Here is a 27,733-nt window from a genome sequence, read left to right on the forward strand (position 1 = left end):
GTTCTGTTTGATTTCTCCATTTGGACACGCCATTTTATTCACACATAGACAATTTTTTTGTGTATTAACACAAAATAAAACCCAGCAAACACTTTTGTGAATGTTCACTAAACGTCCAGTTTATGTGAAGAATTTTTATTCGAAAAACATTCACTTTTCTGGATCAAATAAGAATGTCTGGACAAAGATTCAATTTTCGTTCACATAATGCACAAGTAAAACCTCAAAAAAGGTATATCTTCTGTTTTGTTAGTTGGGTTGTGATACTTAACAATAAATAAAATGGTAATAAAATCTTTTTTATTCGCTTTTATTGATTACACTGGTCAACAAAATTTGACTTTTTTTTTGCCACAAGAACGAAAATATACTTTTCTAGTATTTTTCGGGGTGCTGAATCCGAATCTGAAGTCAGAAAAATTTGATTGGCCTCCGTTTTTGAAATATTACCGTTATAAAATGCTAAAAAACGTCATTTTGGCTGTTTTCGAGGTTCTGTTTTTATGTGGGGTAATTCATTAGAAACAAATTATTAACGGTTATTATAAGAACTGATATTCTACTTTCAAAAACTGTTTAAATTTTCCCGATATCTCTTTTATTGCTCGAGATATCTTAAATTTCAGTTAATAAGCCAAAGAGAAACTAAACTTAATTAAAAGATTAAGTCTCTGATCACAGAATTTTTGCCACAAGAACCAAAATATACTTTTCTGAAGGTTTTTGGGTTGCTGAGCACGAATCCGCAATCAGAAAAATTCTATTAGCCTCCGTTCTTGAAATATAACCGTTATAAAAAAAAACCTTTTTTTTGCACTTTATAACGGTAATATTTCAAGAACTAAGGCTAATAAAATTTTTCTAATTGCGGATTCGAGCTCAGCTACCCAAAAACCTGCAGAAAAGTATATTTTGGTTCTTGTGGCAAAAAAAGTTTAATTTGGTTGGCCAGTGTTGTTTCTGATTCAAAGACCGCTGCTTAAATTTTAAATATCTCGGGCAGTAAAACAGATATCGGAAAGATTTAAACATTTTTTGAAAGAATAAAATCAGTTCTTATAGCCACCGTTACAAATTTACTCACAATGTATTAACCCACAAAAAAACATAACCTCGAAAGCAGCCAAAATTACGTTTTTTTACATTTTCTAACGGTAATATTTAAAAAACCGAGGCCAATAACAATTTTCTGACTTCAGATTCGAGTTCAGCACATCAAAAACTACTGGAAAAGTATATTTTGGTTGTTGTGGCAAAAACCTTGTTGACCAGTGTTATTTTCAATACTTTATTAATTTTTGTATAAATAAATACAAATTTCTTCACAAAAACAAATAATTCAGAGAGAAGTGTAGATATGTAAATCACTTAAACAAAATTCAGTTAAACAAAGAGTTTTATTTTCCGGATTTAAAAGCCAATTCATTTTTGCAAAATTTGTGTGTTTTATACTATTCACATATGAGGCGCTCAGCGCCAAAACGGCCTAACCCACAAAATTTCGTTTTGAGAAAAACGAGTTTAAAGAAAATCATATTTTCAGGGTTTCTTTTTTGTTGGCTTGTAAAAGTTATAAAAAAAATATTATTCAATACTTAGTTTGTAATTTTTTTTAGTTAGGAGTGTTGGCTACACTTTTGGGCTAAGGTCTGATATTTTTTTTTATTCCGAAACTACATTTGCTATAAATGATTTAGGCAATTTTGTCGCCGAAGCCAAAATGGAGTCCACTAGAGTGACAAAAGTTTTTGGCTCTAATTTTAACTCTATTTAATGTAATTTAATGGGGATGTATTTTTATATTATAAATTGTTTTATTGCAGTTCGATCTGTGTACTCAGTTTGATTTTTTTGAAAATGTGGGTTAGGCCGTTTTAGTTCTGAGCTCCTCATATTCAGATGAAATGTTATTAGAATTCAATTTAAAAATTAATTAAATAATACTTGTCGCAGTTGCAGCACGATATAAATTTAAATTTGAACTCGAACAGATTCGTTTTTAAAATGCACTCATAGCAAACAAACCTACACATTTGTTTTGTTTTGCAAGAAAATGCTTTGACATGCGATGAAAGAATTTACAAGACAAATTACGGAAAACGGAATCAAATATGTAGTTCGTACAGTGACATCTATGAAGAATTCTGTAAATGGTTCATGTACAGAATAATCGGTTGAACCGGTTGAACAGTTTTTTTTTAAATAATTTAATGGCTTTTTGGTACATTCTGTTATGTTTAACATAACCGTTTATTGATATCGTTTTGCAGTTATAATTGAAGCGGTAGGCAATTTTTAGAGAATTTATAGAAAAATACATTTAATAAACAGTTAACGGTTCTGTCAGCGTACACAAAAATGTGTAAGGTGTTAGCACAGACAAGAGAAATATATACATAAATAATATTTCTCTTGTCTTGTATGGTTGTATGTGTCTTTATACCTTATATAAATTATCTTTTACGGTTGTTCATTAAATTTCTGCCGTAAGTCGTATTTATAAGCGCCGTTCTTAAGTAGGTGGTAGAGTAGATTATCAGTAGATCGTAATCATGATTTTGGTTTGTGTATGAACTTGATTGAGCTATCTGAGGTTGAATAGCTCACTCTAGACACCCACCTTTCTATAAATATGTACAAAAATAAAAATAAAGGGTCGTTTCGAATAATGTATACATTTTAGGCATTTATTTCGCGTCTCTAGGTAGGTATTCCTTTCTCTATGCATTCTTTGGCGATTTTGTAAAGCGAATTTTGTAGTCGCTTAGTGACGCATTTTGTTCAGCTCCTAAAGATAATTTCGCAAAATTACTCGTAGCTCATTTGGAAAGCCAAATCTTTGAGTAAATTATTTCATTCATAATGAGGTAATTTACGAAATTATTTCATTTATACTGTGGTGAAAATACACTATTACAAGGAAAGCAATGTAATAATAACATAAATAATAAATAAAATAATAATAATAATAAAATAAACTAAATTTAAAAAATTGATGAAACCACCCCCAAATGTAATAAAATGCACGACTTAACGACTAATATTAGATAAAGCTCTTATAAACTACATAAAGGAATAATTTTAATTTAATTTATAAAAAAATGTAAATAATAATCATTTTTAGCAAAAAACAAAACCGACTTCCATGGATCAAAACTGGGTTTTATGGTTTTTAAAACAGTTCCTAAAAGTGAACGAAATTGAAATGGGACCACACTGCAGCCACCAGCTTTCTAATACAAAAAGAATTATTAAAATTGGTTCACTCAGTCCAAAGTTATGCGGTAACAAACATAAAAAAAAAAAAAAGTACAGACGAATTGAATACCTCCTCCTTTTTGGAAGTCGGTAAAAATACTTTAGTTTATATTAAAATTTAAAAAATACCTTTTTAATTTGTTTTAATTTAATTTAGCTTAATACAAGCGATCTTAATTCAATTCTTAAATCTATAAATCTAATTCTTAATCTATATGAAGTAGGTATGTATTTTGATTTCTTATACAGCAAAGAATTTTTGGAATATTTTTATGCCGTTTTAAAGAAACTGTTTTTTTCACATATTTACAAAAAAATTTTCGGTCTTGGCAGGTAACGTTCCAAAAAATATTTTTGAAGTGAAAACTTCTTTAGTATCGTAGTGATTTGAAACAAGATGAAACGAAAACGCGACACGACTTCAACTTGTTATAACTTTTTTGTTTTAATAGATAGATGAATGAAATTTGTACTGTAGATAGGTAATTAAATAAATTATAATTGTAAAAAATTTCAATTAATTTCATATTTAAAATTCGGAGATAACGGTAAAAAGATGTTCTTTTCCAACACACGTTATATCTTTTGATCTAGTGCACATACAAATTTGGTTTAACTTTAATACGCATGCTGATAACATAACCTTTTATTTGATATATCACACATAACGTTACGTGCTCTACAAGTTACATAATCTTAAATTGAAAAATAACTCAAAACACCTGTGGAGATCTGTTGCCGATGACCAGCCATCAGTGTAGGATGTTGTATAGACATGGATGATATAAATATTTTAAGCTGAAACAATAAGCTTTAAGATGATATAAAATATATATAGGTTGTCATATAAAAAACATGTATTTAAAAAGACAGAATAAAAAATAGGTAGATTTTTTCATTTTTTTTTTTTTTTTTGCAAGAACAATTTATTTTAAGGTTTCACTTCTACTACGTGTGAATTGCACAAATGACTTTTTTTTTATCAAAAGTACGATTTTGTTTGTCATAGTACCTACATGTATTTTTTTTATTAATCAAAAGAGAGAAGTTTTTGAGAAAAAAAAGTTTTTCTACCTTTGGCAATTACCGTTAGTTTTAGATTAATTTAGATTTCAAATTTCAATTTCGCCTTTATGGAATCTCATAACACCCATACTTACCAAGTTTGAAGAAAATCTCTCCAGTAGTTTAGGCTATGCATCAAGATATTAACAGGACCAGGACCCACTTTTTTCGCACTATCTATCATCGTTATGTCATGTCTGATTGTTATGTCGATTTCGATTTGTTTACGTTTTACGAATTCTAAACTTGCCCTATAGTTACGGTGACCATCCGTCCTGGTTTACCAGGGACTTTCCCGTATTTCTACAGCTTGTCCCGGGTTTTTATTTAAAATAACCCGGGGCGTGTAAGTGTCCTGTATTTTTTAATTTGTCCCGTGATTGTCCCGTATTTGGACATTCTCTGATTTTTGTTTTCAATATTTTAAATACTTTGTACGGAAAACAAGACAATTTTTTTTCTAATTTTTCGGATAAAGCAATAAGCCTAGTACGCTGCAAAACGAAAATTTTTTTAAGTCTCCAAAGTCAATAAACTTTGCTGCAAGAAAAATTGCCTGGACAAATAAATGGGAGTGACAAACGATAGAAAAATCTCCATATATTCTAGCACAGGTAAGTATTTCGTTACCTAAGCTGCGTATTGTGCAACGAAAGGCAAAATTTTGTGCTGGTTTTGTATAAATTTTTTTTTTAATGTTCGTCAATTATTTAGTTCCAGCTTCTGTTTGTCAGGTTGCTACACCAGGTAAAATGCTTCGAATAAAGAACAACATATGGAAAAGTAAAGACCCAGATTAGTTTCAAAACTTTTAAAGAAATGTTAAAAGTTGTGTTAAAGATCATACAATTTCAGAATCATTTAAAATTAAAAACAGCTCTCCCGATTTTGATTAAAAAAATATTCTTTGAAAGAAACCAATATGATTTTATGACTTACTGCAAATAAATTTATAATATTTATATTTCTAGAAAATTTTAAAAAGTTGAAATTGAAATTGTTATTAGTTCACAATAATGCACATTTTTCATATAACCAACAAAAATGTTACGCATACACCACAGTGGCCGTTTAGTTTTCAAGTTTGAAACTGATAACAAATTTGAATGGTAGCAAACAAGTTGTTATTTTTATTTTTAATCAAAAATTATGCCAATCAGTGGAGAAAGTCAACTTCTGACATCTCTTGGTTATCACTCTCTGTAGCTATATGGACTAAGAAGTCAATTAGAGATAAGAAATTTATCGCGAATAGTTTGAATTTTTTTTTATAATGTTTTTTTTTTCAAAATTTTTATTTAAAAATTAATTTTTTCAAAAACTGTACCATAAAATGTATTTATTTAAATTTTTTTTATAAAAGACAAGGTTTTTGACTTTACCAAAAGATATAGCACGTTATTGGTAGTGTAACCGTTGATTTTTTTTTTTTCAAGTTAAGTGAATTTTTTCTATTTTGAATAATACTGAATTTGAAGAAAATTGTTGACACTACGAAAATATGATAGATTTTCTGTGCTTTGCAGCATAATGTAAGTGAAAAGTTAGAAGGAAAGTAGGTAGATTCTATTTTCTTAAAAACACTTCTTCTAAAATTAATGTTTCACATATACCTATACATAATGTACATAAATATGCTTAAAACATTTTTTGTTTGAATGACCAAAAATGCCTTTTTTAGGTATTTTGCAACTTCATTAACTTATTCTAAAAAATACACTTCGGCCGGTGCGTCATACACGTAGCTACAGTTTTACCTGTTTATCTAATCATTTTAAGAAGTGTGAATTCAAACAAAACAGATATAATAATAAATTTCAATTTTAAATAGGTAGGTACTTGGCTATTTATTTATTGTTTCTTTTATATTGCTTTCTATTTTTGTCTAAATGTTGCTATCCAAAGTATGAAGGCCTTTCTAATAATTGCATTTATAAACATTTTCATAAGAATTGGGAAATATAATGTCTTACAATTCTTAAAAGAGTTTCTGTAAACTATAACATATGACGTGTGTATTTTTGTAAACTGATTCATTTCCGATCTATATTCTGGTTTGTCTAGGATTTTTCATTTTTTTTTATTTATTTTTAAAAGGGCACAGGATTTCAAAACTAAAACTTAATATTTAAATTTATTTGAATTTATTAATGACTAGTTTAAAATATACAAAATAGTTTTTTTTTACTGTATATGCACAAAAGAATGTTATGAAATTTATATTTTGCTTTGTTTAAATACCTTTCTCTTACCAAAAAGTATTCAATAAATAAAAATTATTTATTTTGAAAATTTCAATTTAATCAATTGTTTATAATATTATCTCCGATTCACTTTGGTATGTTTTAATTTATTATAATTTCAAAAACATAAATTATTTTTCGATACCTACTAACATTGTCGTTTATATTATATATATATATTATTTTTAATATACAGTTAAAAGAGAAAACGTATTAACAATTCACATATAGAACCTTGGCTTAACATAAATACATTATACATATAAAAATGGCAGCCAAATAAACAAAATTCAGATTTATCTATATTTTATTTAAACTAAAATTAACAACAAAAAGGAATAGAACGGATAGTAATAATAAATAACAATATGGACTTAATTTCATAAAAGTAAAGATCTTAACTATAGAAAAACATAGTACATAAAAAAGCATGTCTATTTATTAATAGGCTTGTATGGACATTTTTACAGTATAGCACATTGCCTTGGTCGATGTCTGGGTTTCTTTTCAACAGCTCGGACGGCGTCTTCAAACACTTCACCCAGGTTAACCTTCTTTTTCGCTGAACACTCAACAAGGGAATGAGCGTGAATTTCTTTACGCAGTTTCCTGCCTTCGGCTTGTGTAACAAACTTCTCAGAATTTGGAATTCTCAAATCTAGTTTTGTGCCAATTAGAACAACGGGAACGTTATTGGAAAAATGACGAATTTCCGGCCACCATTTGCTTTTGATATTTTCAAATGATGTACGACTACTTATTGAATAGCACAAAAGGAAACAGTCAGTCTGAAAAAAAAGTTAATGTTAGAAACTTTGTAACTTAATAAAAAAAATTAAATCAATACATTTGGGTAACTTAAAGGTCTCAGTCTTTCATAGTCTTCCTGTCCAGCTGTATCCCATAGTGTGAGGTTATAGTCCTTACCATCAACAACTATATTGCATGCATGATTGTCAAAAACTGTTGGGATGTACTCGTTGGGAAATTCATTTTGAGTGTAGGTTATTAGAAGGCAGGTTTTGCCAACCATACCATCACCGACAATTGTGATTTTTAATGGTCTAAGAGAAGCCATATTTTCGAAGGTTCAAAACAAATGAATTCTGAAAAAAAAAACAAACATAAGCTTTAGAAGTCTTGATCTCAACATTGTAAAGAGAATATAATCATTTAGTTTCTTTCAGTTAAATTGGTTCTAAAATTCAATATTTAAAAATTGGTAGTTAAATTTCCAAGAAAACAATAAAAATTGTATTAATACCTATAAATTTGAAACCAAACCTTAGAACTTGGTTTGGTTACACTTTATAATTTACATCTCAGTGCTTTTTGTTCCAGTATATTTTCAACATGGGAGAACTTGAGTCTTTTTTCAAAGTTGTATTTTTGTTTTCAAATTATGTTTGTAAGACACTAAATAAATAATTCTGAACAATGGCAAAGTTAATACCACAACACATTATCTAATGATCCTGAAAGGATTATAAGCTATTCAAATCTGAGGTCCTATAAAATTATTATTGGACATTGGGCTTGTTAGATTGAACAGTTTTTTTTAAAGAGATCAATAATTTCTTTCTAACTACCTACTTTATTTCAACAAGCTTAATCTTACACAATGTGATATCCTTAAAATAAAGTTTTTGAGGTGACCTCAGAGACAATTTCAAAAGCACTTTCCACTCTTAACTTCTATCCACAAAATGAAGTTCTATCCACAAAATGAAGTTCAAGTTACTATAGACCAAGAAAAAGAATTCAAAACATCTCACCCTTGTCTCCCTTGAACAATTGGTCAATTGATCCCAATTGATGTGTAAATTAACCTATTGCATGCATTGCATTATTACATGGAAATCAAATTATAAAAGCATATTCTGATACTAGTTGAAGAGATCATAATGAGCATGACAATAAAGACCTCAAAAGATATAATGTCCCCTTATATCCAATTAACACTCCCTTTTGATAAATTTTAATGAAGTCAATTGGTTACATTTATTAATTTATGACATCTGAATCATTATAATTCATGTCGATTTGCTTTTTGGGAAAATATGCAAACATAAAAATCCTTTTCCCAGAAGTAGGTAACACCCATTTTATTTTGGTGTTAAAGTTGTAATTTTTATCAAAACAAAATAAGAAAGCAATATTTGGTAGTTGATAAGTTGGGAAATCACACTGCAATTTCTCACACAGCAATATGATATCTCGGGCGCTGAATGAGTATAGGAAATCAAATTAAATTTAAAAAAAAGGCGTCAAACCAACAAACAACATGTGTGTTTTTAAAGATTCGTGTTGCAGCTATATGTTTATGTTGAATTCGCGATGATTTTGTTGGGTTTTCATGTGTAACATTGTGTTTTTCTGCCCCTTTTTTTGGAAACACAATCGGAAGTTGTTGAATTATGTTTGCACATGTGCTGTGTGATTTTTTTGTTTTTCGACATTAAATGTACCTACATATTTTTTTCAGATGGTGAAAAATGATCAAAAGCAAGTATTTAATGTATACCTAAATACATTTTTAAGAATCCAAACTCGAACTTTAAAAAAGTTGTATGAAGAGGATCGGGAAAAAATTCCTCATACTCTCAACTGGTGAGACTTTTCTAAGAATATTTTATTGTTTAACACATTTTAGAGTAGTCGGGTTTTAGTTTTTGGACTTATTTATTTATTTTAAATCTTTAACGCTGTACATTTATTATTTTAATTCATGGCATTGCCTCTATACATGGTTTCCAAACAGTAGACGAGCAAGAATTCTTAAACGATACCTTATTTGTCAGATTACGATACCCATTAGTGTAGAACAGGCATTTCAAACTTGCGGCTCGCGGGCCGCATGAGGCCCACAACGAATAACCTTGCGGCCCTGTGCACATTTTTATTTTTAATTTTGAGTTTTAGATTATAATTTAGATTTTTTGTTCACAGCTTTCGACACACATGCAGTGTTGCCAGAGAATTTTAGAGGCAAGGAGCCGAATTTTAGAAGTCTTGGAGCCAAAAATCGTCAATTTCAAAAATTGTTCATAATAACTCATAATAATGTATTTTGTAGTATTTTTTTTGTTTTTTTCATCATTTTTTTCCAACTTCAAATTTACTTAGATATATATGTACATATGATAACATAAACAAAAAATTAAAAAAAAAAAAGAAATACCTACTCTGTATTAAATTTATCAGACTTCAAGTTAGATTCTTTAATTTTTATTTTAGTAATAAATAACAAAACAAATAAACATTGTGTACCCTACACTGGCCTCTGAACTCGCTTGGTCTAGGTTCAATACTCAAGTGTGACGGAAAAAGTTTTTCAAATTAAATGAAAAATTACTAGACTAAGCACCACACACAAATGGAATTAAGGAGTCTGATGATCGGATTGGCATCCGTGAAACAGTACTGTAATGGCTTTTTTAATTGGCAATCTGGAAGCAAAAAAAAGCAATCTGAATGCGTTCAATTGGGCAAAACTGACAGTTCTGATTCTGAAAAAAAGAGAATTTCTCTTCTGGTTTTAAAAACAGAATCAGAAACAGAATCACTCACACATTCATAGATTTAAATGTCAGCAGTACAAAATGTTTGCAGCACAAATACAAATGAAATTTGGCGCGAATACACATATATGTGAAACATGTTAAACTCAAACAATACATTCACACCAAACTTCAGATTCTTCGGAATAAAAAAAAACTGTTCAATTGCGATTCCGAATCGAAAACCAATTCCGGATTGCCAATTAAAAACGCCATAACTCTAGCCATAAACACTTGGTGGAAGCACCTTCAAGATGTTGTTGTTGTTCAAAGATTATAATATACATTGTGGAAAAGTGGAAACAAAATATGAGGCGTTCAGAATAATAATGGGTCAAGTCCATTTGAAATTTGTGCATTATTTTGATCTTTGAGAAGCTTTTTCTCAGAAACTAAAGGAACTTTTGAAATAAATGTTTCACAGATCGATAGCTCTATGGACTTGACCCATTATAATTCTGAACGCCTCATATGTGAATGAAAATGGAAGTAGGTACATTCACAATTGCGCTTTTCAGCAAGAACTCAGATTCTACTTCGAAGAAGTTTAGTTCTACTTCGAAGACTTTTAAGGCGTGATCATAATAATCAAGTTCTTTTATTATAAAAGTTTTTAATTTTGAAGGAGCCAAAAATCGTCTAATTGAAAACTTAAGGGGCCAAATTTTGATAAATTGGAAATCAGAATTTGAAGGAGCCGGAGAAAACTTTAAGGAGCCGGTTTGGCTATAAATAGCCGGTCCTGGCAACACTGCACACATACACCTCCTTTTCTTCCTAATCAACAAATAAATATATGGGACAAAACCAAACAAAATAACAAATTTTATAATATCCCGTGGCTTACATCAGGGTTAGCTATGTAATTTCTTAAAGTGAACTAGGAAGCGAATATTCTAAGTTAACCTACCAACGATTCTGGGGCTTGGGAATATTTTTTAGTTTTTAATGATAAAAGTCTTTAAACCAGCATGTTTTGCTATATAAAATGGTTGCAGACCTTGAGTTATACTTAAAACTGCGAGGAAAATTCATAATATAACGAATATGTGAAAAAAATGCAACATTCAAATGCAAATGTGCATTCAAATGCAACTTAGCTCTTTTGGAACATCAGAAGATAAACCAGGATTTGACGCACTTTCCTACTTGCAATATATCAAACTTAGGTAAATTGTCATCATCAGTTGGCCGTATCAAAAATACTACGTACAAAAATCTAAGCTTTAAAATTGAATACGAAAAAGGCTTGCAGAATAATTCTTGAAAGACAAGTTCTCGTGATTTTCTTCGATTTTTTCCATAAACATAGAATTAATGCCGAATCATGTGAAAATGGAGGAAAGCGATTTCTAGTGTGACTCCGAAGTAAGTTCCAAATTCGTTGAAATGCCCGATTTCACTTGAAAACTGCCATATAAAATCGTTTACAAAATTCACAATAGGTACCTCTCGATGCGAGCAGTTATTTCAGTCATTAAGAGGAATGAGTTACCTATAAAATCCTGAATAACTAACTTTGGTCTGAGAAAAAAATGGTAAATGAAAAAAATAGTTTTATCATTCTTGCTGTTTTTTTTTTACAAAATTGTTTTACCTATACAAATTGTAGCTTAACTTGTTATGCGGCCTACACAAATTTTTAACTCGCTGTTTTGGCCCCTTGTAACCATTGAGTTTGACATGCCATAGTGAAGCTATGATGGGACAGATGAACATTGTATACCGGTCAAATACATGGCATTTGCAATGTTCTTTGCTTTTTATTCAGGTAATAAAGCTCCTCCGAAAATAACTCTACGCATAAATTCAGGTCACTAAAATTGCAAACTTACATGTACCTACCTACCATAATGGACATGCACTTCATGTTTGTTTTAACCAGCCAGTCAGTCACAATAATTTATGCCGCAGTAACTGTGATTAAAGTCTAATTATTTCAAACATTCCTTATATGACTTAACCTAGTCCCACTATAGAAATGTTAACACTAATAAACATTCATATGTATTTACACTATTTTTGTTGTTAATAATTAAGTTTAGTGTGTTGATCAGTAGAGTAGGTGTCAATAAACGAATAATTCACAGCAACCTTATTTAGAGAAACGCTAACAGCCTATTCATTGTCTTGAACTAAATGTTCTATGTTCGAACGGCACATGACATTTTTAATTGAGAATGTGGTATGTGACCCAGAAATAAGGGTATAATATTTTACACTGATAACAAAAATTCAATAATTTAACATTGTAAGGTTTTATTGGTTTAAAGTTCAAACTTTAAGTTCAAAATAAATTGAGAAAGTAATTTGAGTGCGACAAGTTGGATCAAATAGATTAAAAAGAATAGGTAGGTAGGTTAGGTAGGTACGTTCTTTCTTTCACATTTCACTTTTTTTGCCATTGTCTAGTAGGTATGGCCAAAATAGACAATAAATAACACTGAGTAAAAAAAAAAGTGGTGCACCTTGTAATTTTGCAATTTTGTCTATTTAGTTTAAAAAAAATAGGTTTTTGAATGCAGTTTTGTTTACTACCATAAAATTAAGTGGGTAATTTTATATCAAAAAATTAAAAGTTATTGGAAGAATCAAGAAGTTCAATAAGGAAAAAGGCTTATATATTCAAAAATTAATATTATACATTTTAATTTGTTCTTTTGGTAATGCTTATACCCTTTCCAATCATTTATAAAAGTAGTAATTCTCCGGCGCATGACCAAAGGTTTGTTGTGATGATGTTGTCTCATTCCTAGACCAGACCAGATTTCGGGCTATTGAGTGTCTCTGAGAGGATAGATTGTATTCTTCTTTTTTTACACTGTTTGCAAGTACCTATTCGGAGAAGTGGAAACTTCGGAATCGGTTTCAGCTGCCCAAAAAACGTATCAAGGAGCGCGGCAGTGACCAGTCAAGTTCTCTAGCAACTTTGGTACTACACTCGTATTTACAGAAAACAACTCATTCCATTCTCTTTGCCACAGAAATTTCAAACACGCTTCATTTGTTGAGCTTTGAGCTGTTCAAAAACAAACTCCTCACAAAATTTCAGCTACTTAGGATGCCAGTTTCTGGGATAAAGAGCTTCAAAAATGGTTGTCTTTTTGACACACATGTTCAGTTTCTAAAATCATCAGTAGACTGATAATAAACTTAAAGTGCAGATACAAGTTTTGATAACTAAGCCTAATACGCATCTGAAGCGAAACGAAACATTTTTAAGTCTCCAAATAAAAGTCGACAACGAAAATGCTAACAAAAAATTATCATCGAGTATTCTGTCAAAGTCAAAATAAAATAAAATTAAAATTAATTTAAAATCAAGAAAAAACTACCGAAAATAATTTTTTACACAAGAAATAATTGAATTAAATGTAAAAAAAACCATCAACACTGCTCTTGAAATAAAGAAAATGAAAATGTAAGTGACAAATGAAAAAAAACTCTCCAAATGTTCGCAGAGCTGTGTACTGAAAACGAAAAGCAAAACGAAATTTTTCGTTCAAGATTTCGTAAAATTTCGTTTCGCTTCAGCTGCGTACTATAAAAGGCTTAAATCTCAGTATTTTTGTGCTAATTTTTGTAATCATTTAACTAGCCTATAATATTAACACAAATCGAATCTATGATCTATCATACTAGATACGCGTGTCAAATTTTGAAGAAATTTTTTTTCTTTTGCCAAAGATCACTCAACTTATGACCTTGAAATACACATGGAGCACACAAAAAATAATGATAAAGCAAATTATCTTATCAATAATAAAATAGGGATCGAACACAGACAGAAACTTTGTATTGAAATTTGATTAAAAACTAACAATACCTCTTAAGGCTTGGACACACCAGAGGGTATGCGGTAGCGGTACGGGTAGCGGTAACGATATTTGTATGAAAAAAATTCCACACCTGAACGTTGATATGTCAGTTTGGAATTTTTTTCATACAAGTACCGTTACCTCTAATCGTACCTCTACCGCATACCCTCCGGTGTGGCCAAGCCTTTAATGAATTACATTTTGATAGGAGAAAGGTGTAAGTGGATATGTTTGTATCTTATTAAAAGGAATAAAATTTCAAATTCAAATTGTTAAATTACTTTTGGATGCTTTTAGTTTTTAATTAATGAGTCATCGCATAAGCCATGGGGTGCCAGGCCAGAGATCAAGATTTTAAGTGGCATTTATTTTTTCAACTAGTTTTCTTTTTATATGAAAATAAGAACTAATTTTACGTAACTAAATCATCATATGTATTTAAAATGTTTCCTACTAGCATCAGAGCATTATTTTAAAATGTTGAAAATATATTTTAATGAACCTTTAAAAAGTATCTAATTTCTGACACTTGTCCCCTAAATATTTCCCCAATACTATTGCACTAGTTATCATTGGCTATAAAATTTTGCTACAATTGGCCTTATTTGCTTAATTACCTTTACTATATGACTATGACTCGTTTTTTGTATTTGAATTTTGCCATAAATATTTACCTAATATGTATTTGTTAAGGTAAATGTGATTTATAAAAAAATATTAAATAAAAAGATTGTTATCTTTTGCGAAATCATATAGTTTAGTGTAGATGTATTGTATCGTTATAATATCTTATCATTTTGCTATCACATTTGTATATATAATTTGTATTTAGCAACTGAAAATACTTCCATTTATAGCTTCATCGTACTGAGACTTATCATTTTGAATAGGTAAAAAAATATGTTCATAGTCGTATTTGAAGAGAAATTTTATTATTATTTTTTTTTTTTCAAGTAAATGATGAATAATAAAATAAAAAAAAATAGACATGGTTTGACGCTTAACCATTTAACTTGTACAGGAAGCGGTTTTTGATATTTTTCTATATGTATATGAACATAATAAAAGTCTGAATTCAAATATGTACCTTAGGGCCACAGTACACATAAAAAGGTAATATATTCCGAACTGACATTGGTCGCCAGATTGTCAAAACATGACACTTTGGCGACCAATGTCAGCTACCGAATTCTTAATTGTTTAAAATACCGACGAAAAACCCACAAAAACCGATAAACCACGCACACCACTAATTTTTTAACAATTATTTACCATTTTCCGCGATGAAACACGAAGAAAATTTGTTATTTTTCAATTTATAATATTTTTAAATGACATTTTATAAATTAAAACAAAAACAAATTTCCTGTTTACTGCGATTGAAATATAAAAATTTAAAGGCCGACCTGACAGATTGGTGCCCATTTTTGACAAACAGATTTTGACAACGTTCGGAATATATTACCTTATTATGTGTACTGTGCCTTAGGGCGACCATTAATTTTTGTCACTCCCATTTCAAAAGTTTGTTGGAAATTCCCAACAAAAAATTCCCTAAAAATTTGACCCCTCCGCGTTTAGATTTCTTATACACGTATACATAGGTTTAGTCAATTTTTTTTTAAATTCTTTAATTTAGACAGCTCAGCTGAATTTTCTATTCTATTTCCACGAGTTTAAAAGCAAATTATGTACTTAGAATTAATCGATATAAAATGGCATAGGTGACTTTACTGGAACTTCCACCAGTGAGACGGGACAGATCACGATTCACGAAAGCCATTTTTTTAGGATTTTTGTTTGTCTTTTTCGGTCTTATTTCGGTATTATTTCAGAAAAGGTTAATTCTAGAACAAAATTGTATATAACAGCTTTCAATTTTCTACAAAAGAATTCTTAGAATTGAATCTCTATTATTGTTATTTATCGATATAATAAGTTTAGAGCCGTTTTTTTGAATCTAAACTTAAGCATTTATGTTCAACATAAATCCTTATGTGACAGTTTACGCAGAGGAAAAAGTAGTGATGAAGAGTTTATGTTGAACATAAATTATTTAAGATTCGATTCAGCAAATGGCCCTTAGATGCATCCATAACAACTAGTGATTTTCATGACTACGATTCAACTTAAAATAGTATAAATAGATTCTTCAAGGAAAAAATCTATCCATCCAAAGTAAATCAATGGGCATAGTTTTTAATCTACAAAGTATATTTTAAATTACCAACATTAAAAAATCATCAAAATCGGACTCCTTTTCATCTGTTCTTATTCAAAATCATAAAATACAAGACAAATTTACTATCGGCTTATAAAATTGACAATCTAATTTGATGACAACTTGTTACCTACATTTACAAAATAGACCTTTAAGAAAAAAAACCAGACAATTTTACTTATCACAAGAAGAATGTAAGTATGTGTCCGTATTATTATAATCGGCGACGACAATGAGTGGCGTCCAACCCTGTGATAATGTTTACCATTGCCTTATATTTAAATTTATTAACGTCAAAGAATCTCGTCTGACTTAAGGTCAACTACACTGTCTTCATCTCAATTACATCAAAGAAAAAAAACAGAACTATGAAACATCAATTCTATTCTTTAATTGCACCGCAATGCATTACTTTATGCCATGTATGCCGCTACGATTGGACAGTTCTCTTTTAATCATTCTAAAAGAACAAACTAGCTTAACTCGAACAGTATAGTGATTGATAGATAGTTATTTCTCTTCAAGTCATTTTATATACGTCAGCCGAGGTCAAAACACTTTAATACGATGTGAGGGAAATACTATTAATATTCGCCTTATCAGTAAAGGCTCATTTTGTGAAATAAATGCTCACATATTCTGGCGACTTTAACATTTCTTCACAAAGAGTCTTTACCGGGATGCATTCTAAAATAGTATGAAATTCTTCGAACACGAGATAACAGACTGCATTTCAATCAGTGCTTACATTTAAAACTTTTCAAAAAAAGGATAAATAGATAGGTTAATTTTAGTACATGTACATGATAGTACATGAATAATTTTGTGAACTTAAAGGAGGAAAAAAAGAAATTCCAAGCCGTGTCTTTAAATTAAAGGCTCAGACTATTCAATTGAATGATTATTTAGTACGAATTTGTTATTTTGGGTCCTGTGTAGGTTCGATTATGATAAAAAAAATAAGGAAGTTAGGAGGGAACAAATGAACACACACCACAAATACTTATTATTATATCTGATCAAAACCATAATCCTTCTTTTTGATTCGCCTTAGTCGTGTAAAAGTTGGTTGAATGTTTTAAAAGAAGGATGATTTCTTCTTAAGAATCTTCTAAGAATTAATAAAAGGTTCAAAAAATCCATTTTGGAAAGTCTGTTTTTGAACTATTTTAAGGCAACCTACATGGGAATGAAAAAAAAAACTGTCGGAATTTATCGGATTGATTGGTTTAAATATAACGGTTATCCGTCAGGTATCACAAATTTCCTGCTTATTGTACATCTACACATGTTATATTGTTAAATTGTTCTTAAATTTAATTTCGTATTCAATAGTCTCAACTTAATGCCTTTTGTAATTCAGGTTCTAAACAAACCAGATACTTATCAATTTTATTTCTAACCAAAACCATCTGCAGCATTTTTGAATATGAATGAACGCTCGGGACATAATTGCGCGCCCAGAATACAAAAAATTGTTTTCTTCTTGATGCTACAACTACAACTCATAATTTCATTTTTTTTTTTTTTTGACAAAATGACAAAGCAATTTGGTCTTTTTTTTCAAGAAACAACAATTTCTTAATCTGAAAAAAAAAAATATTAGATTTGTAACTACTGTCTTCAAAAAAAAAAAAAAAATAATAAACAAATAAAATTGTCTTTTGTTACTCGCATTAAAACTTTGCCTACGGCCGCGGCCCAGAAATGAGTTTAAACAGTTAGCTCTAAACAAATGATTCATCGCTCAAATATTATGGATTATTCATTCCGGACAACAAGATACTCTTTGAAATACCTTAAATCGTTGCTAAAAAAAAGAAAGATGAGGAATGCTCATTGCTAATGGCTTGGTTATAATAAAAAACAGCTCTTATGATAGAAAGAGGATTACTTTCAACAACAACCTATATGGTTTAAAGTAAAGATGGAACTCTCGAAAATCTGATTTTTCCGATACGCATTTTTCTGTGCGAAACCATCATATTGAACTTTGGCTAACATTGTTATAAAATTAAAATTAAAAATGGGAAAAACCTCAAATACTTTATCACAACTTTTGCATTACAAACACAAAAAAAAAAAACAAACAACAAACAAAAACAAAACAAACAATAAGCGGTTATGTTTTGCCATTATGAGTCATTTTCAATTTGTTAAGAAATATTCTTTGAAGTTAACTACACTTCCAGTGATTATATTTTATTTGTCATCAAGATATTTAATACGAAAATTGTCACACTCCATTCTTATATGACCAGAATTAAAGAGAACTATTATGTCAATATGTTGTAGTTATAGTTTCAATGCATTGAATTCCCATGGGAGAATTTGATATAATTTTGAATTTTATTGGAATTCTTTTGCTCAAAAGGTGGTACCTACCTTTAACTGCGATTTATTAGATTAAAAATTTATCTACTTCATGAAGGTAAATAATAGTTCAACAACTTTTATAAAATGAAATAAAAAGATCCAACCGTTTACTTCAATTGAGAAGGCATTGAAATTTGAAAGTCATACCCCAAAGTAAGTTTTTTTTGGCATGTTATAAAGGATTATTTTAAATGGAATTTTTGATTAAAATATCATTTGTGTACCTACATGTACATGGCACAGGACTGCAAATCAACAAACCACAATCGTGACCTTTTCATTTAACAACATTTAAATTTACCTGCACTCTATTTAGGTAATGCTTATCTGAAATTCAGTGCGTTGAAAATATGATCAATGATGAAAGAGTGCAATCCACCTGAATTGACCAAGTTTGTCAGTGATGATCGATTGCTTATTTGTGTTTGGTATCAGTGTATAGTTCATGTTTAATTTCAATTACTCAACTACTAGAACAGAAGATATTTTTGTTCTTCGTTGATTATGTTGAACGTTTAGCTAAACATGTACATACCTACCACTTAATAATTTATATAGTTAACAGAAATCTCCGATCACAACATCTGTACTTGTATATTATGTCGAATGATGAAAAGGAAAAAAAAAACGGAAATTTCTGTTTCCGTTTTGAGCTTGTTAACTTGTTTTTACTGTCAGTTTTGACAAATTATCTAGTTTTAAGCTGTGTGCTGTATTTAAGGAGATTCAACAATCTCTAACATGACACTTTCTTAAGGCTTTATGAAGCTACGTCCAGTAGCCAGGTAGCTCAAAAGAAATGTTTTGAAGAATGGTAAAACAAGTTAACGTCAGTAAGCTTAGGTATTGGAGCGAGAAAGTAACAATCAAGTAGGTATAATGTAAGAGAAACTTAAATCAACTTCTACAACTTAAACAACTTGTCTATTCCAATGTCGCTACCGGTATGTAAAAAAAAAGTACCACGCAACAATATTGAACCTGACTTTATGTTTATAATTAATGCACAAAGCACAACAGTTCCACTAGCTAAAGTCGCCAACGGCCAACCATCTAGTTGAGAAATATCAACAAAACTGGTATTTTGACAGTTCAGATACAAATAGTCATCTTTTGAATAATAAAATCCAACTGGCTAGGTAGTCACTCAAGATTGTGAGCACACTTTTGTGAGTGAGATGAGAACTGAGAAAAAGTGACTGGTCTGAAAGTGTTTGATATTTGTCTATGGATTATGATGATTCACATGTTTATTTGAGAATCTTAATGAAAATTTAATTAGATGTAAGCAAGGTTCTGGCTGGCAAAATAGAAACTTCCGGCGAGACTTCAAATATGGATTAGGGTGTAGTTAAGATTTAAGAATGAATCATTTGAAATTAAACTATTTTTGACGAGCATTTTGTGGAGTTAAAAATGTAATTGTTATAAAGTATTTCAAACACCATTATAAAATATCTTTTCGGGAAGTCAAACATTTTTGATAATTTGACATTTTTTATTCAAAATATGTTAATATTATGCAGATTTTCAAACATTACATTGTTATCCAGTCAAATATGGATTGAATACTGACTTGAAAACTTATAGAGCAAGTAATCCAAAAGTTGGTCAGAAATTCAAAAAGAAAATATTTTGGTGCAATTTAACGACATAATCACCCATATGTTCTAATGGCTTTTGGTGTCGACACGATCATAGTAAATAAAAATTGCGATCAGTTTTAAGTATTAACTTGAATGAATTCAGTATTTATTTAAAGCAAAAACTCTTTTTTAATCATATGAAATGAAGCAAAAAATGAAAATAAAGCTTGAACTTAAACTTTAGTATTTACTTTAAGTTTTTACTTGCTTTTACGCATACCACCGCCCAGTAAGTGATTAGCATAAAAAGTAGTAAGACCCGCTGTACACACGCGATTTTTGACGTCATTTGATTCTACAGGAATCATACAAAAGTGCGGTGACGTTGTGTCAATCTACTGATAAGTGTAACCATTCGTTCGGTGACTCGCAGGCTCCCAAATCCCCGTAGCGTCACCGCACGAACAGTATTACTGAATTATATTTGATATTTCTAAAAAACTTATAAAGTATGAACTTTTCTCATGCACATTTTGTGCATAATGAATAATAGTTTATAGGTAGGTACTTCTCAATTCTCTAGTACAAGTATTTATTTCATTCAATATATTTCACCTGTTTCCTGAAATTTCGAAAACCAATAACCCTATAGACACCCACAAAGTGGGTTTAAAGAGGGGACACTTGCTCTAGGGGAAAATCAATCTACAATTAAAATACCTACTCCCTTTCATTTTTTCGTAGATACTTCTGAATCCGTCGATTAAAAAAAAAGTTTTCCCTTATGTAATTTAATAATCCCTAAATAACATGGAAAACAGATTAACTATAGCTTAAACAATTAAACATCGCTTAAACTATAAACTTACATCTTTACTCTTTTCCTGATAATCCGTTACAGTTGCGTTTCTTTTATCTGATGGCGCTCGCCTTTTAATACATTAGCAAAAAAAAATATCCACAATCAAAAATAACTTATCACTTAAATTTTTTTTGTAAGTTAAAGGGTGCAGCACTTATAGCAGATAAACCACTTCCTCTCCTTTTTTATATAAACTTAGTGACAATTAAATGAAATTTATTTCTTCGAGTTCTTACACAAAAAAGAAATTTGAACGAATTTTCACAAGATTAAAAAAAATGTATTTGTGATAATAGAAAAAAACGAAACAACTTTAATTTATATGCAATTAATGTAACAGTTCCTTATGTTATGCATCTTCATTAAAGTGATAAAAGTATCTCTAGGAGTTCAAGAACAATACAAGTTGAACACCTTGCCTTGGAAGTGCGCGATCACACAAAATATCAACACACAATCACGTATTGAACAACTAACAATACGATAGTTATAGTGCTGCTTCAACGCGTCAATATTCAATATCTATAACTAGCCTTTGTAACTATAAACTCTTTATTTATTTTTTTATAATGATTTAAGTATAAAAACTTTAACAAAGCGCGATGGGGTGTTGGCGCAATGATCGTTTTTGCGAAAAAAAAACAATGTTTTACGTAATAGGTAAACTCCGAAAACGAGTTAAACCACGTTGATTGTGAAAAGATTTTTTTGTATTAAGTTATTTGTTTAAAATCAACATGAAATGTTTTTGGACCCAAATGTTTTTTTTCTTATTACTGTGCATAGACGAATGAACAACCACCACAGGCAAAACACAACCGATCGAATGAACGGCTCGATAGATACTCAGAGTCAGGTTGATCACTGAGTGAGATACTGCTAATTTAGAAATGACTGATTCATCATTTTGAACAGCGCAGCGATGGAATACAAACATAAAGGAAAAGTGAAGCAAGTTCTTGGCAATTAATCCAAATTTAGCCAAAATTCGGTTTTAACAAAAAAAAAAAAAATCAGTATTACTAAAACATACATATGTAGGTACATCACACTTCAAAACAAAAAAAAATTCTCACTTTTAATTGAGTTAAATTTTTTTAGAAGTGAGATGCATATTTTATTACCTATTACTGATTTTTTGTTAAAATCGAATTTAGGATAAATTCAAGCATGATCTTACAAAATACGCAAGCAGAGGCCCCAAAATATGGTTTTGTGCAGGAAAATTGGATCATATCCCAGAAATTTGTGTTAACTTACAGTGCAGTCAGATAGTAATCAGACTCATATAAAAGTAAAAAGTTGTGATATAATTATTTTTGGTAGCTAACTTTATATTTTTTTGGGGTATTAAATACAAATCTGATTTTGTTGGAAAACTTCAGGTTTCTGTTTTGCCCCTTAAGTAAACTTTAAATGTTGTTAAAATGGTTATAGTACTGTTAGTGGTTTTTTAAAACAAATAATATGTTTACAGCGTGTAAACGTAGAAAACACTCTAGCTGACCCGAGAAAATAATGCGTAAAAAAATAATTTTCTTCAAATTCGCTTTTCGACATTATTAAATCTTAATGCTGATATTTCCTACTTGGTTATGTTATATTAATTGTTAATAATAAGAACTTATCTAATCTCTCAGATTATATAAAAACACATTATCCAAAAACAAAAGTTATATTAAATTGTTCTGATTATTTTTATATTTGTATTCCAATACTGATTTTGAGATAAACTCATGGGCGGGTGGATTTACAAAGATTTCACTCCAAACGATTTGAGTGGAAATTCTTGTTCATCGCTGTGAGTTATTTCCACATCATTATCACACAAAAAAACATGGTGTCACTTGAGTTGCCAGTGCTTCGTGCTACTTGTTGATTAGATAAATTAAAAATCAAGATGTCTTTTATTTATTTATTTTTTACGTACGTACATTATTATTATACTGGAAGTCTTGTTGAGAAAAAAAGACTGCTTGAATTTTTAGTTTGGATATTTATGTATAATTTTCCATGGTCTGGTTTTTAAAGAGTGAAATTGTGCACTCATTGCTGGTTCGTTTTGTTGATATTGGGGCTGGGGAAAACCGTATGTTACTTAGATACATATCTATAGAACTAGCTACTAATGATATCATAAGATAGAATAATTGTGTGTGTACTTATTGTTGATTGAAGTTTGTAGTTATAATATCTTTTTCGATAAGAAAATGTTAATGTGTTTAATTGTTTTTGTAATTTTGTTGGGTTATAAATTATAATTACAATCATTTTTTGATACCCTATATGTAATTCAAAAGCTTTTACATATAATTTAAGTAAATATGAAATGAATGCATTCTGGACTTAAATAAGAGTGAAAGAATAACGGATAGCTATTAGATGGTTTAATAATTACGCACTAATACAATCTAAAATTTACGATAAAAAATTTATGTTGAATCTTGTTGAGCTGTTGACATCATAAGCTGCGTTCCTTTGGAAATATTTATCTACTGCTTAGTACTTAAAGCTGCTTTGAACTACTTTTTCAGTATAGCTAAAGTAGTTCAAAGTATTTTAAAGTACTAAGCAGTAGATAAATATTTCCAAAGGAACGCAGCTATAATGAATGACGTCTGGATGTGTTGTCGTACTAATTGCTTGGAGATTTTTCTTTTAAAAAAGTTCACAGAATTCCCTAAATTTCGCGGTTTTTACCATGCAGTTAGCGAAAATCTTAAAATCTTACGAAAGAAACTGCAAACTCGATAATTTTCCGTGATATGTTTTCTATAACATTTTCGCTATCAAATTGAAGAGCCAGAAATATTTTCTTTTCGCTTTAGCTTTAAGGAGCAGCATACTAGGCTTAAGAAAACTATAAGGTCTACAAACGTCAGAAAAGAAGTATAACTTCAAAAATGCTACAAATGGACAAAACATGTTCGATAACTAGTAGTAAGTTTTTTATCTTTCTGAGAATATTTTCTTAATGTTCATAAATTTAAAATAACCAACAGGCCTAAAATGGAAAATCAAACAAAGTACCTACTTACAAACATTTCAGGAATATTTTTTTCGGTAACAATGAACGTTTACACTTCTTAAAAAACTGATATTTTCGACAGTTTCCATATTTTTCAATGACAATGACCCTTAGTAATAGACCTGAATTAAGCAAAACTCGATTTTAACAAAAAAAAAAAAATTAATAGTACCTAATAAATTATACCTCCATCTAACTTCTAAAATTAGAACTGGCTTAAAAGCACTTAGGGCCGGTTTGTTAACACTCGATTATCTTTTAATCAAGAATTTTTCTATGGAATAATCCTTGATTAAAAGATAATCGACTGTGAACAAATTGGCCCTTAATCCATAATTAAGTCGATTTTAAAATCATAGCACTATTTTAATTTGGAAGGGAAATTTACTTTTGTTTCATTTTTTTTAATCGAGTTTTCGCTAAATTCGGTTCTATTACTAAAGGCCAATATCTCTTGAATGATGAAGTAGTGTCGAAACATATTTTGTAGAGCGTAGTATGATCTTCAAGTTTCATATTCAATAGTCTTCGATAACTTTGACTATTTCAAAATTATAGTATAAAACTAAATTTTCGGCATTTTATCTTGAATGACTTATGACGCAGTCACAATTCCTTTACGGATTTTCACGTATCTTTTCTTTATGCTTTGATAAGGATGTTTGCCTTTAAAAACTCTTTATGTACATGCTGCTTGCTATTTTATCCCAAAACTCCTTCTAAATAGCCTTAGTTGCCATGTGTGATATGTTAACTGACTACATTTCACTTATACAATATTGAAAAGTGATAAAATTCAAAATGTGTATTGCTTTTTCTGCTTATTGATAGCAAATTACTTACAAATTATTCCATTGATACTTTAAATTTTCTAAACGAAAATCCCACTCACGCGCCCAAAGTTTATTTTTAACCAATACATTTTATAAACATCCTTAATGTTTCTCCATAATTTGCACCTACATATAAAAAAAAAATAAATTAATTCTTTCGCTTTGTTTCCAAGATTAAATGAATCAATTAAAAATCTGTATTCTACTCGGGTAATAGAGGGAGTGCGTATATGGGATGCAGTTTGCGTATATGGAATGTATCTATATTGTATATTGGCGTCGACGGTGTCGCGTCGTTCGATTGGATTCAATCCGAAACTTCTGGGAAAGTGAATGACTATGACCTGTTGCTTTAGGGTCATTTGGTAAGGTGTAAAACGATAGATAAATCAAACATAATTCCTAGCTTGCTATGAACTATAATTTTGATGATTAACTTGAATTAAGTACTAAACTGCATTCAAAATGATATTCAATAGTGTTTCTTTTTATTCATTTGGCTTTGTGAATTATTTAAAAATGATTTGTATGTGCCTGTGCATCTGTTAATGCATGTATAGTTTAGAGTCTTTCAACTATTGCATCTGTTGCATTAAGTTCAATGTTCTTTTTGTATTATTTTCAAGTGCATCACTAAATGCTCTCAATGAGATTGAGTTACATCAGGCAGCAGGTGTATTGTTGATGTGATATATGAGTACATATTTATTCTTCTATTTTTCGAGATTTATGAATGGGAATTCTATTGGTGGACTACATTCATTCTATAGGATAACTTGAGGGATTCCAAGTGTGTCATTCATGTAAGTATATCTTATCCAGTCCCAAGAGATTTTAAAGAATTGTATTTAAGTTGTGTTTTAAGTCCGCGCAAAGTAGGTAAGGTATACATGCAGTTGTAAAAATGGAAACAGGAAACCGGAAGCAAATTACATAACCTTTGTTTTGTTATTAAGTTGCATTCTTGAGTTCTATAAATGTCCTATAAATGTGTAGGTATTCTTAATGGAAACACAATATAAGCCGTGTTTTTTGTGGTGGTTCAGTATTTTTCTAAGTTAACATTTTGATTTTATGCTGTGAACAACAACAACTTTACGCATCGGAGCGTGAGTAACAAAAATTGATTTAAAGGTTAATGACGACAAAAACATATGCTGTCGTCAAAAAATGATACTAAACATTGCCGTATTAGACAAAACGTCACCATCGACAGCCATAACTTTGAGGTTGTATAGGATTTCATCTATGTACCTTCAGAGAAAAAAGACCACCTAAGAACGAGCAGATGCCACATTAAACAAAGCGGATTTCTGCATGGTTTTCTTTCCAAGATGACTTCCGTTTTAAGTCAAATGGACAAATCATCAATCAAAATCAATTGAAAAAAAAGCTGGCAGCCATTGGGTATCGAATCTACAACTGTTGGAAGATTTAATGAATGCGATTCTTGGTGTATCTAGAAAAACCGACATAGCTAAACAAAATTTCAGCAACTTCAAGTCATTATTAGAAATTGGACTGGTCAAAACTGTCTCTACCCACCTCAAAAAATAGGTGCACTCGTTAAAATATTGTGAACATTTTTTTTTACAAAAAAACTGTATTGTATCGTAACTTTGTATTTTGGAGAAAGTAGTTAATGTATGTGTGTATGAAGCATTTCTTATTAATTTAGTGAAATAAATTGACTTAGAACGGTTTAGATTTTTGGGAAGACTTAAATTTAAAAAAACCAAAAACGGTCAAAATGGCCTACTTAGCACTGGGGTTAAATGGCATACCTACTTACTTTCACATGTCATTTTATGCTTACTTTCAAATTTTCATTATTTTTATAGTGAAAATGGTTGCAAAATATAAACGATCTACAGAGAGGCAGTCCTGAAGTGAGGAAAGCCTTAATTCCGTCCAAAATCCGGAAAAAAGCATCCAAAGCACTCGAAGTTAAAAAAACTACATTGGCTAGGCGCACACATGCGATTTTAGTCGCACGATATTTAGTCGCAAAAATGGATCACAAAGATTTCAATGCCTGTGAACACACACACATGAAAATTGTGTCTACAGTCATCGAAATTCTTGTCATCTAATTTGCGCGATCAAAATCGCATGTACGCGCCTAGCCTTAAAGAGACGACGAACCAACATGAACATTGAACAGGAATTTGAATGACTGGTAGAAGGATTCGGGGGAATTTAGCACCACTTTTTCTAAGAAAATTGAAAAGAGCCCTTTGACTCTATTTTGATTTTGAAATCACGTATGTTTGGACAGTGATCCATTTTACCCGGGTAAATTTGACCAGTGACATTTGAAGAAGTTTTAAAAATTAAAAAAAAAAATTAGTATGTGCCTACATATTATACTCGCAGAGCAAAAAAATGTGAGAGTTATTGATTAAACTTTGAAAAGCATACAGCATTTAAGTTTGAATGTTACTTTTTTTTTAATATATGGCACATTTTCCTTAGGGGGCTATTTTAAACCACCTTCTCCTATGATAAACTGCAACTAAGTAAAGCTAAAGCCATGACTATAATTTTAAAATATTTATTTTCGATTTGCTTCAGCAGCAAAAAATTTTCCACTCTCCAAAACCAACAGCAAATATTTTAACGAAAAAATACCATCGAGTATTATGTTAAAGTCAAAACAAGAACAAAAAAAAAATTCAATTTCTTTCAAGATTTCGTTATGCTATTTTTGTATTTAAAATTTTGCCTCGCTTCAGCTGCGTACTAGGCTTCAAGCCTAGTACGCTGGTGATGCCAAACTAAATTTTCAGTTAGTCTCCACCAGAAAAACGAAATGCTTGCGAAATCTCAATGGAAAAATATTCACAAACTGCAAAACATAAATAAATAAAATAAAAGCAAACA

The 27,733-nt window shown here is 30.1% G+C and overlaps 1 protein-coding gene and 1 long non-coding RNA gene across 2 annotated transcripts; one reads left to right on the plus strand and one right to left on the minus strand.

Moving 5' to 3' along the window:
* Window positions 1-6,144: 6,144 nt before the first annotated feature.
* Window positions 6,145-21,841, minus strand: LOC129914163 (ras-like GTP-binding protein RhoL). Its single transcript, XM_055993271.1, has 3 exons — window positions 20,997-21,841; window positions 7,414-7,672; window positions 6,145-7,354 (listed from the first exon to the last, which is right to left on the minus strand). The coding sequence occupies exons 2-3, from the start codon at window positions 7,642-7,644 to the stop codon at window positions 7,031-7,033; spliced, it is 555 nt and encodes a 184-aa protein (XP_055849246.1). The 5' UTR covers window positions 7,645-7,672; window positions 20,997-21,841; the 3' UTR covers window positions 6,145-7,030.
* LOC129914164 (uncharacterized) lies at window positions 18,913-19,958 on the plus strand. The gene is made up of 3 exons (XR_008772141.1): window positions 18,913-19,411; window positions 19,502-19,743; window positions 19,824-19,958. It is a non-coding gene; the product is annotated as an uncharacterized LOC129914164 (long non-coding RNA).
* Window positions 21,842-27,733: the final 5,892 nt, after the last annotated feature.

The sequence above is a fragment of the Episyrphus balteatus genome, chromosome 3 (assembly GCF_945859705.1).
Source record: "Episyrphus balteatus chromosome 3, idEpiBalt1.1, whole genome shotgun sequence".
Taxonomy (NCBI): Eukaryota; Metazoa; Arthropoda; class Insecta; order Diptera; family Syrphidae; genus Episyrphus; species Episyrphus balteatus.

Excerpts from the sequence above, each read along its gene's own strand:
- LOC129914163 (XM_055993271.1), bottom strand. The coding sequence starts at position 7,644 with ATGGCTTCTCTTAGACCATTAAAAATCACAATTGTCGGTGATGGTATG. Across the intron at positions 7,355-7,413 it reads GACCTTTAAGTTACCCAAAT|ACTGACTGTTTCCTTTTGTG; the intron begins GTATTGATTTAA and ends CTTTTTTTTCAG.